The sequence below is a fragment of the Gastrolobium bilobum genome, unplaced genomic scaffold (assembly GCF_033153095.1).
Source record: "Gastrolobium bilobum isolate Gb01-03AN ecotype WA unplaced genomic scaffold, APGP_CSIRO_Gbil_v1 utg95697, whole genome shotgun sequence".
NCBI classification, from domain to species: Eukaryota; Viridiplantae; Streptophyta; class Magnoliopsida; order Fabales; family Fabaceae; genus Gastrolobium; species Gastrolobium bilobum.
Genome location: NW_026899522.1, coordinates 18,343 through 30,629, shown reverse-complemented (window position 1 = coordinate 30,629; position 12,287 = coordinate 18,343). Strand labels below are relative to the sequence as shown.

Here is a 12,287-nt window from a genome sequence, read left to right as displayed (position 1 = left end):
AATATGTTGTATATTATGCTAATACAAAGAGTTACAATATATAGAGAGACCCTAATGGGCTTAAGAGAAAAGCTCAGACCTAATCCAAAACTAAATAGGAAAAGAATATTTACAGATAGGAAAGTAATCTATACAAATCTAAACCAAATCTATATATCTAATATTTCCTATTCTAATAGTATGGTTCATACACATTTTGGAAAGTCCATGAAACATTTGCATTCGAATAATGCTCAATAGTATGTTAATCAAAATCTCTCTCAATTTCTTAAACATGGTATTGTTCATGAATTCACATGCTAATACTCTCCGACAAAATGGCGTTGCTTAAAAAAAATCACATTACCAAAGCATTGCTATTAAAAATGTTTGTTCCTAGCTTATATTGGGGGAAAGCATTATTAACTGCTACTTATTGGATAAATCAATTACCTTCTCATGTACTTGGTGGTGCAAGCCTTGTTCATCTCATGATATCTTTCTTTCCTTTTCTTTTTATTATGAAGAGTCTAGAATCTCTTGTCTTTTTGGTTGTATTGCATTTAATTGGAAAAAAGGATTTGTATAGTATTAAATTGTATGTATAAATGTACAAGAATTTTCTATTTAAAGAGGCTAAAAGACTGAATGGGCTAAGCCCAAATAAGCTTCTAGAGTATTTTGGAGTAATCTAACTAATACAAATAATAATCAAATAAATAATTCTAATATTTACAACACTCCCCCTCAAGCTGAGGAATGAATATTTATCATTCCCAGCTCGTTAGTAAGTTTTTGAAACCTATCATTAGGAAGACCCTTAGTCAAGACATCAGCCAAATGACGACCAAACGGAATATATGGAGTAGTGATCGGTCCAGAGTCTAGTTTCTCTTTAATGAAGTGGCGGTCAATCTCAATATGTTTGGTTCGACCGTGTTGGACTGGAGGGCTATATAATAGCTGATTTGTGAGTAACTTCATAGATACTTCATATCTCACCTTGAGACCATTGAGAATAATTTTGAGCCATAATAATTCACAGATACCTTGAACCAAGGCCCGAAATTCTGTTTCTACACTTAATCTAGCAACCACATTTTGTTTTTTACTTCTCCATGTTACTAGATTTCCACAGAGAAATATGCAATAGCCCGAAGTAGACCGTTGGTCAGTCACAGATCCAACATAATCAACGTCAGTATAAACTTCTAAGGATAGGTTTCCTCCTCTTTGGAATAATAGTCCTCTACCTGGTGTGCCTTTCAGATATTGGAGAATCATATCCACAGCTCGCAGGTGTTTTTCCCTCGGATCATGCATGAATTGACTAACAATACTAACTGCATAAGCTAGATAAGGTCTAGTATTAGCTAGATATATCAGTCTTCCCACTATTTGTTGATATTGTCCTTTGTCAACTAAAGGGCTCTCATTTTCACTTCCCAGTTTGTGATTCTACTCAATCGGAGTACTGGAAGGTTTACACCCAAGTTTTCCTGCTTCTTTAAGGAGATCAAGAGCATAAGGAGATCAAGAGCATATTCCGTTGAAAAATAAAGATCTCTTGCTTTGAATGAACAACTTCTATCTCAAGAAAATATCTCAGTTTTTCAAGATATTTAACTTCAAATTCAGCAGTCAGTCTTTCTTATAGAGCACATTTCTCACATATATCATCCCCTGTTATAATAATGTCATCAACATAATCTAGAAGGACAGTGATCTTACCTTCTTGAGAATGTTTAAAAAAAAGTGTATGATCTCTTTAACTTTGCTTGTATCCCAAGAAAATATCTCAGTTTTCCAAGATCTTTAACTTCAAATTGAATTGCATGTATAACTATACAATAATTCTCGATTTAAAGAGGCTAAAAGACCTAATAGGCTATTCTAGAGTAATCTGACTAATACAAATAATAATCAAATAAATAATTCTAAAATTTGTTCATATACATCGTTAAAATCCCAACAAACTTGATCCATATATTGTCAAATGTATTTTTTTGGGTTATAATCCTAACAAGAGTGGGTACAAATACTATCACCCTTCAAGTCGTCGTTTCTTTGTTCCCATGGATATTATGTTGCATGAAAACAAGCCCTTGTTTGTCCTTAACATCAAAAGGAGAATAATATTTTGGAAGCAGAACTTCTCTCCTAAGTACTCCTATCCTCACTCCTCTTTCCCTTGTCTTTTGATGCCCAAGAATTAGCACCTCCTTCCTGTACCTCACCTGAACCAGCTAAGGCCAAGGCCAAAACACCAAAATCGTTTGTACAAAAGGAGAAAGACACCCAAACTAGCCTAACAACAACTTCAAACGTCCAAACCTACGACAAGCATTGAAGATACTAGTTCTCATGTTTCTGAATCTAATACTATAAACAATCCTTTGAATAACTGTAACCCTAACCCAAACGACTTATTGATTACATTGAGAAAATAGAAAAGGTCTTGTACAAAGTATCTTCTTTCTCAATGTGTCTCTTTTAAAATATTCCTTACAACACCAAAAATTCTATCAAATCCCAACATCATTACAAGAAGCATTAAAGGATAAGAACTACTTTCAAGCCATGCATGAAGAGGTGTGTGTTATGGAGAAGAATGGAATAAGGGAAATTGTTGACAGACTAAGAGACAAAAGACCAGTGGGGTGAAAATGGATAAACCTTGATATATCTATTCGAGAGAACATTAGATTGGTATAAAGCAAGGTTAGTTGCAAAAGGATAAACTTAAACTCATGGAATATAATGAGGAGACATTAGCTCTAATAGCAAATATGAACACTATGAGAATCATATTTTCCCTTGTTGCTCACTTTGGGTGTGAATTATACCAATTTGATGTTAAAAATATCTTTCCTCGTGCATACTTTGAGAAAGAAGTTTATATAGAGATTCCTCCGAAAATGATTGCATTGATCGAAAAAATAAGGTATGCAAGTTAAAAAATGCTTTATACGGGTTGAAGCAGTCCACCTGTGCTCAGTTGGGAAGATCACAAAGACAATGATGTCCCAAGGATATAGACAAAGTCAAAGTGATCATACACACTACTTCTTTAAACATTCACAAGAAAGTAAACTTATTGTCCTATTTATATATGTTTACGACATGATTATATTTGGTGATGACCAGATGAAATACAACTCCTAAACAAAAAATTAGCAGCTGAGTTTAAATGAAATATTTGGAACTAAAGTACTTTCTAGGAATTGAAGTTGCCTATACCAAGCAAGGTATTTTTATTTCTCAAAGGAAACATATCCTTGATCTTCACAAAGAGACCAGAAAGGTATTTTTATTTCTCAAAGGAAAGATATCCTTGATCTTCGCAAAGAGACCAGAAAGCTCGAGTGTAAGGCTACAAGTATTCCTGCTGAGCAAAGTCACAATGGGAAAATGATGAGTCCCAAGATTGAAAGAGACCGATATATATAGGTAGTAGGTGTTAGAGAATAGTATAAACCATTAAAAAGCCCTCACCCACAAGCTTAAGTTTTTGGGTTGAAGTGGTTCTTTACATGGTATCAGAGCCTCGTGTCCCGGGTTCGATCCTCACCGCCCCCCACTTTCTCTTGTGGAATTTTCTTAACACAGGTAGGTGGGTCTGTGCATTATCCACCCTTCAAGCCCAGTGGGCTCTCGTGTAAGGGGGCGTGTTAGAGAATAGTACAAACCATTAAAAAGCCCTCACCCACAAGCTTAAGCTTTTGGGTTGAAGTGGTTCTTTACAGTAGGGAAGTTGACATATCTAGCACATACCAGACAAGATTCAGCATATTTTTGTTAGTATTGTTAGTGACTATTTATACACTGAATTTTAGTAACTTAAAAGCACACATGGAAGAGGAATACTCTTTAGAAAAGGCGAAAATCTATTCATGAAAGTGTACACATACAGATTATGCAAGAATAGTCATTGACATAATGTTAACATTTGGTTATTGTATGTTTCTAGGTGGAAACCTAACAACATGGAGGAGTTAGAAACCAACATGGTTGCCCACCCAAGTCCAGGGGTCGCATTTTGAATTATGGCGCAAGGAGTTTATGAATTATTATAGGTGAAAATTATATTAGATGACCTTCGAAAAAAGTATAAAACTCCTATGAAACTATTATATGACAACAAATCGACCATTAGCATTGCACATAATCTGATTTACCATGATGATAGGAGAAAACATGTTGAGATACACTCGCACTTCATCAAGGAGAAGTAGGATAGAGAACTAATAACCACAGTTCACGGATATAACTTGGTAGATGCATTAACTTAGGGACTATCCGCCTGAGAGGTTTCAAGATCTAGGTTTCAAGATCTTACTGCCACGCTAGAAATGATAAATATCCGTTCACCAACTTGAGGGAGGGTAGTGTATCCACTAAACATGATATTTCATGTAATTATTGTAAATTATTCTGTTTTTTGGAAAGATTATTAGTTACAATAAATTAGGCATTATTTTAGGTAAGTCAATTTATTATAATGAAACCATGTAAAGTGATCAATTCATAAATAATATTCAATCTTTTTTCATTCAAGTACTATCTTCATTAGAAAGTATAAACAGGACAACACCATCTATATTAGCTCAGCAAAAGTTTTGCTCCGATAGTTATTGTTGTTCTCACTCTTCCTTTCTTATTACAGAAATTGGCAATAATTATATATAATACTTCAACTTAAAAAAAATAATAATAATAAAAAATCAGTGGAAAGTAAATGATTACCATTGTTGCTTAGAGGCCAACTTCTAGCACTGAAACCTCCACAGGATTTTATTGGATATACTGTAATTGATTTCAGATAATAACCAGAATCCAGAAAACCCTGCTCAAGGCCTGCAGATAATTAAATGGGTAAATGTCCATCTTAACAAATGAAAACAGAGAATTATACTATGTTTTCAATAAGACCCAACAGTGAAAATAATACCTGCTAGATACCTTTTAACTAAAGATTTTTTAATGGGTACTTAATCCAGGATAATTTTTGTGACAACCGCAGTGCAATAGTTGAGGTGTCAATTGATGATTTGAAGAAACAAATAAAATTTCGAACTAAATCTATAGCTCTATGTATTGAAAATCTGTATGGAAGGTTATTGTCCCCTTCCCCTCTAAGATCTCTTTATCTAGAGGCAAATTAAGGAAGGCTTTTGGAAGAGAAAACATAAAGATGCATTGACCAGGGGGAGTTTAGGAAGGTATGCAAACTCAAACTTTTCTTGTACAACAACCAAAGCCTTTTCCCACTAGATGGGGTTGGCTACATGAATCAAAACACGTTATTGGGTTCGATCCATAACCAATTCTATAGAGAGACCATTTGACTATAAACTAGATCCTTTTAATGTTTTCAACTAGACTCTTTCTTGGTCGACCGCTTGTCAGACGGGTCCAGGGAGGAGCCCGTGGCGAGGGATCACCATTCACCACCAATGGACTACGTTAGACTACCATATCAAATGGGTCCGACACCATATCTCCACCCAAAACCTTAAGGCATTGGGTTCATGGGTCTCTTCACTTATATCCATTTTACTTAGCCCATTATCAACCAATGTGAGACTCATCACACTTGAATAACCCAACAATCTCCCCCTCAAGTGTGAAACTCAATATTGGTTTGCTCCCCCTCAACCGAGTACCTAGGCCCAAAGTACTCAACCCACCTCCAAGCCAAACACCTGACTAGCCCGAGCCCAATCCAGCTCTGATACCACTATCAGCCGTGTCCAGGGAGGAGCCCGGGGTGAGGGATCACCACCAATGGACTAAACTAGACCACCATACCAAGTTGGTCCGATACCACATCTCAACCCAAAACCTTAAGGTATTAAATTCATGGGTCCCTCCACTTATATCCACTTCACTTAACCCATTACCAACCGATATGGGACTCATCACACTTGAATAACTCAACACCACTACCTCCAATTATTAGGTTATCCTCCACTAATTATATCTTCTTTCTATTGGTCTTCTTCTCACAAGTCCAAACCATTTTAGGCACAATTCTACAATCTTATTTTTTCTCATATGACCACCCATTCAACACAACATTCTCCACTCTACAACGCTTATCTTATGCTCTAATTTTTCCTTTATTGCCCAACATTCAACACCATAAAGCATCACCCGTCTCATGGCCATGTGGTAAAGCTTCCTTTTAGCTTAAGAGGCACCTTTCTTTCACAAAAACTTGAAGCGTTCCTCCATTTCATCCACCCTGCTTCAATCCTATGACTTACACCTTCCTCTAATTCTCCATCCCTTTGTAATTTTGTATAATAGATCAAAGATACCTAAACTATGTGACTCATGGTATGATATGATCTCAAATTTTACCACAAAAAAGGTTTAAGGCAAGAGTACTTATGAATATTATGTGATATTTACCCCATATCCTTGTTGAGAATTAAGTATATTATGTCTAGGTTTAATGTACCACGTATTAGTACTATACTATCATGTCTTGTACTACTAGTTTAATTATTGTTAAGAACCAATTCAACCCAAAAGTTTAAGCTATTGGGTAAGGTTACATTAATGGTTTTATATATTTCAACACGCCCCCTCACACGAGAGCCCATTGAGCTTGAAGGGTGGAAAATGCACAGGCCCACCTACCTGTGTTAAGAAATTCCACAAGAGAAAGTGGGGGGCGGTGAGGATCGAACCCGGGACACGAGGCTCTGATACCATTTAAAGAACCAATTCAACCCAAAAGCTTAAGCTATTGGGTAAGGTTACTGTAGAATATATAGAATATTCTAGATAGTATTTATTGATGTAGTTGGTAGTTGTATATTTAGTTGGTAGTTGTATATTTATTGATGTAGTTGGTGGTTGTATATTTATTAAAGTAGTTGAGGTAGTTGGATGTACTCAATATAAAAAGGACCCATTGGGTCTCTCAATGAAAAAGAAAGTATTATTCAGATAAAACACTTCTTCCACTTCTTCTTTTCTTCATGGTATCAAGAGCTGGTTATATTCCAGTCTCTTCCCCGTTCTGATTTATTTTTAAGTCATTTTCCCATTCCCTTTTTTTCGTTTTAGCCACTGCCCAAGCCAAAATCCTTACCTAGAAACTTCCAACCAAGAAACCAAGGCCACCATTAGGTTCAGAACAAGATTTTGAGCCAGCCCACAGAAGACCCGTAGCAGTACTGTTCATTACTGTAGCAGTACTGTTCATTACTGTTTCACTGTAGCCAAGATTGCTCTCATTCATTGATTTTTGCGAGCAACCCTCTTCCTGTTTTAAGGGTCAAAATCGTATTTGGAGGAACTTTTTTCTGGGTACCTGTTGTTAGAAAACCATGGACGTTGAAAATTTTGAAAATTCGTCTTTTCAAAAATTGAAGTCTCAACCTGCTGAGGCAACTAGTCATGTTGCTCAAAAAGGTATGGCATTCCATGTTGAATGTAGTAAACGTTGGATCCTTGATTCAGGGGCCTCTGATCACATGACAGGTAATGCAACCTTATTTTTCTCCGATACCCCTTACTATCACCCGTCACGAATAAGAACAACTGATGGGAATTTCTCCACTATTGCGGGAAAGGGATCCATTAAACTTTCTGAGTATATTATTTTGAACTCAGTACTTCATGTTCCCTCTCTTACTTGTAATCTCATCTCTATTAGCAAACTTACTGCTGAGTTGCATTGTGTTGCTAAGTTCTCTGCAAATGCTTGTATCTTTCAAGAACAGGACTCGGGGATGATGATTGGCAGTGCTAGAGAGGAAGAAGGGCTATACTATTTTACAGATGTTCATTGTGAAAAGAAGATTTTTTCGAACCACTCTCTATGTTTATCAGATGACTGTAATGATGTTTTGTTATGGCATCGTAGGTTGGGACACCCAAATTTTGTTTATCTCCAGAAGTTATTGCCGAACTTATTTATCAATAAAAAGCCAAGTTCCCTTCTTTGTGATATTTGTCAGCTTGCAAAGCACTCTCGTGTCACTTATTCTCCTAAGAAATATCATGAATCTTCTCCCTTTACATTGATTCATAGTGATATTTGGGGACCTGCTCGTGGAAAAAATGTCTCGGGTGCTCGTTGGTTTATTCCTTTCATTGATGATCATTCTAGGGTATGTTGGGTATATCTCTTAAAAGATAAGTCTGAGGCAGCATCCACTTTTAAAAACTTTCATGCAATGATTCAAACTCAATTTCAGACTTCTATCAAAATTCAGCGAACAGACAATGGTACTGAATATTTTAATTCAGTTCTTGGAGATTACCTAAACCAGCATGGAATTATTCATCAAAGTTCTTGTCCTAACACCCCTCAACAAAATGGGGTGGCTGAAAGGAAAAATAGACATCTAATTGAAGTTGCTCGAGCTCTTTTATTCACGATGCATGTCCCTAAATATCTGTGGGGGGAAGCCGTCTTGACAGCCTGTTATCTCATTAATCGGATGCCTTCTCGGGTACTAAATTTTCATTCTCCTTTATCCTGTCTTACTAAATCTTTTCCCTTTTTCAGTGCTCTTTCTTCTCTTCCTCCCAAAATATTTGGCTGTGTGATTTTTGTGCATATTCCTCCACATCAAGGGTCCAAACTTGACCCTAAATCCATCAGATGTGTCTTCATAGGATATTCCCCTAATCAAAAAGGTTATAAGTGTTACTCACCTTCTCTCCGTAAGGTTTTTGTTTCCATGGATATTACCTTTTATGAGACACAATCCTTTTTTTCCCCGACTTCTCTTCAGGGGGAGTCTATTGGTATTGGTATGGATGAAGATAAGCCTGGGAAACCAAATGATGTTGCTGTCTTACCTTGGCCTTTGGAAACAGGTGGAGTTATTGAGAAGGAAACAGGGGGAGCAACTATACCTGAATCTAATGATCCTCCTTGTGATCCTCCTGGTAAATGGGGGAAATTTTACAGCAGGCGCAAAACACATGAAGATACTCTAGACTGCCAGGATCCTGACTCGAGTCCTTGTTCCAGCAACCCACTTGAATGTACTAGTACAACCAACGTTGATATGCCTATTGCTCTTCGGAAAGGTACTAGATCTTGCACTGCTCATCCTATTTCCCATTATATCTCATATGAAAAGTTGTCTCCAGGTTTTCGTGCTTTCAACACTATGTTAGATAGTACCAGGATACCCAAAAATATCCAAGAAACACTTGATGACCCAAAATGGAGGAATGCAGTATTAGAAGAAATGGATGCACTTACAAAAAATGGAACATGGGAGTTTGTGACATTATCTAAAGGAAAGAAAACTGTTGGTTGCAAGTGGGTGTTCACAATAAAATTCAATGCAGACAATAGCATCAATAGGTATAAGGCCAGATTAGTTGCTAAGGGATTTACTCAGACTCATGAGATAGATTATCAGGAGACATTTGCTCCTGTTGCCAAACTTAACACTATCCGCATTCTGCTATCTCTTGCCGCCAACCTTGATTGGCCATTGCAACAGTTAGATGTTAAGAATGCCTTCTTGAATGGTGGTCTCCATGAGGAAGTTTACATGGATCCACCTCCTGGTTTTGAAAAAGGGGATGGTTCTGTGTGCAAGTTGCAGAAGTCTCTCTATGGACTTAAACAATCTCCCAGAGACTGGTTTGGGAAATTTACTCAAGCTGTTAAGGGAAGAGGGTTCACCCAAGCTCAGACTGATCACACTTTATTTTTTAAACACTTCGACAAAGGAAGAACTTGAAAGAAAAGGGTATTTGAAATATTATTGAATTGTGTAAATAATCTGTACAAAGAGGTCTCTATTTATAGAGAATGAAAACCCTAATACTTGACCTAATTCTTAACCTAATGGGCTTGGCCCAATACAACAAATACTAATAATAATAATAAAATAACAAATATTTACAACACTCCCCCTCAAGCTGAGGAATAGATATTTATCATTCCCAGCTTGCTAGTAAGTTCTTCAAAACTGTCTGAAGGAAGTCCCTTTGTCAATAGATCAGCTAATTGACGCCCAGTGGGAATGTATGGAGTGATAATCAACCCGCTATCAAGTTTCTCTTTGATGAAATGGCGGTCGACCTCAATATGTTTAGTCCGATCATGTTGAACCGGATTATGAGCTATACAAATAGCGGACTTATTGTCACATAGCAGCTTCATAGGTCCCTCACATTTTATTTTGAGATCATCAAGTATAATTTTCAGCCACAGTAACTCACAAATGCCTTGAGCCATAGCTCGAAATTCAGCTTCTGCACTTGATCTGGCGACCACATCTTGTTTCTTACTTCTCCATGTCACCAAGTTACCGCAAAGAAACAGTAACCAGTGGTAGAACGACGGTCAGTCACGGATCCAGCATAATCAGCATCAGTGTAAACTTCTAAAGAGAGATTGCCGTCACGTCGGAATAACAATCCTTTACCAGGAGTAGCTTTAAGATACTGCAGAATTCTCTCTACTGCTTGCATGTGTTTCTCTTTTGGATCGTGCATAAACTGACTGACAACACTAACAGCATAAGCTAGATCTGGTCTAGTATGAGCCAGATATATCAATTTCCCAACTAGCCGTTGATATTGTCCTTTATCAACTGGAGGACTCTCTTCTTCATAGCCTATCTTGTGATTCTGCTCAATAGGAGTATTAGAGGGTTTACACCCGAGCTTTCCTGCTTCTTTGAGAAGATCAAGAACATATTTCCTCTGGCTAATAAAAATTCCTTTCCTTGAATGAGCTACTTCTATCCCTAGGAAATATCTCAGTTTCCCAAGGTCTTTGACTTCAAACTCAGAGGCAAGCCGTGTTTGCAGAATCTGTTTTTCTACAAAATCATCACCTGTGATAATAATATCATCAACATATACAAGGAGCACAGTAAGCTTCCCATTATGGGAGTGCTTGAAGAAAAGAGTGTGATCTCCTTGACTCTGTCTGTATCCTAAGGTCATCATAACCTTAGTAAACCTTCCAAACCAGGCACGAGGTGACTGCTTCAATCCATACAAGGCCTTTTTTAATCTACAAACTTTATTTTCTCCCTTCACAGAATCAAAACCAGGCGTGATTTCCATGTAGACTTCTTCTTCTAACTCACCATTGAGGAAAGCATTTTTCACATTAAATTGATTTATATCCCAATTGTAATGGGCAACAAGGGATAACAAGACTCTCACCGTATTCATCTTTGCAACTGGAGCAAATGTTTCTTCATAATCAATGCCATAGGTTTGAGTATAACCTTTGGCAACTAATCGAGCCTTGTATCTCTCAAGAGTTCCATCAGAATTATATTTCAGGGCATAAACCCATCTGCACCCTACTGCTTTCTTTCCATTAGGTCTATCAATAACCTCTCATGTTTTATTTTTCTCCAACGCATTCATTTCCTCTTGCATGGCTTGAGCCCAATTCCCATCTTTCAAGGCTTCATGTACTGATTTTGGGATTGCAATAGAGTCTAGTGCTGAAACAAAGCTTTTGTGCTGCACAGAAAGATTAGTAGAGGAAACAAAATGGGAAATAGGATATTGAGTACAAGAGGGACAGGAGGGACAAGATTTCTTGGCACAAGCTCTTTTCCCTTTTCTAAGAGCAATGGGTAAATCATCAGAATCAGTAGTAATGGGTAAGGCATCAGAAGTATTAACATCATGATTAGAAATATGAGATTCAGGACTTACCAGTGGTTCAGACGATTGAGGTTGCTGCTGAGGCAATGTGGGTTGTTTCCTTCTTTGATATACCAACTCAGGTGTCATAATCTTCCGTATCTCTGGTGTACTTGATGTATCAATCACAGGAGAATCAGTCACAGGAGGATTACTCACAGGAGGATCAGACACAGGAAGAACAGACACAGGAGGAACAGGACTAAGAGGAGGATACACTGACACAGGTAAAGGAGTAGACACTGAAGATTCAAACTCAAAGAAGGGAGGTGATGAGATTTCTGGTGAAGGATTCTCCCCCTGAAGATGAGGACCTTGGAAAAAAGACTCAGATTCCTGAAATGTAACATCCATAGAAACAAAAAATTTCCTACTACTAGGGTGATAGCACTTGTAGCCCTTCTTATCAGGAGCATAACCAAGAAAAACACATTTAATAGCCCTAGGGTCCAACTTACCGCGATGATGTTTATGAACATGAACAAAAGCAACACACCCAAACACACGTGGAGGAAGACTCATAATTGGAATAGAAGGGAAAAAAGAAGTCATAAAGTGAATAGGACTTACATGGTCAAGTACACGAGTGGGTAAACGGTTGATCAAGAAAGCTGCAGTAAGAATAGCATCTCCCCAATAGTATT

The 12,287-nt window shown here is 37.4% G+C and overlaps 1 protein-coding gene across 1 annotated transcript in view; it reads right to left on the bottom strand.

The window, feature by feature from the left end:
• The window catches only part of LOC133290929 (molybdenum cofactor sulfurase-like), a 54,454-nt gene that overhangs the window by 27,610 nt on the left and 14,557 nt on the right, over positions 1–12,287 (bottom strand). Inside the window, exon 7 of the mRNA XM_061489087.1 lies at positions 4,726–4,836. Coding sequence (XP_061345071.1) covers positions 4,726–4,836 — 111 coding nt within the window. The remainder of the gene's footprint in view (positions 1–4,725; positions 4,837–12,287) is intronic.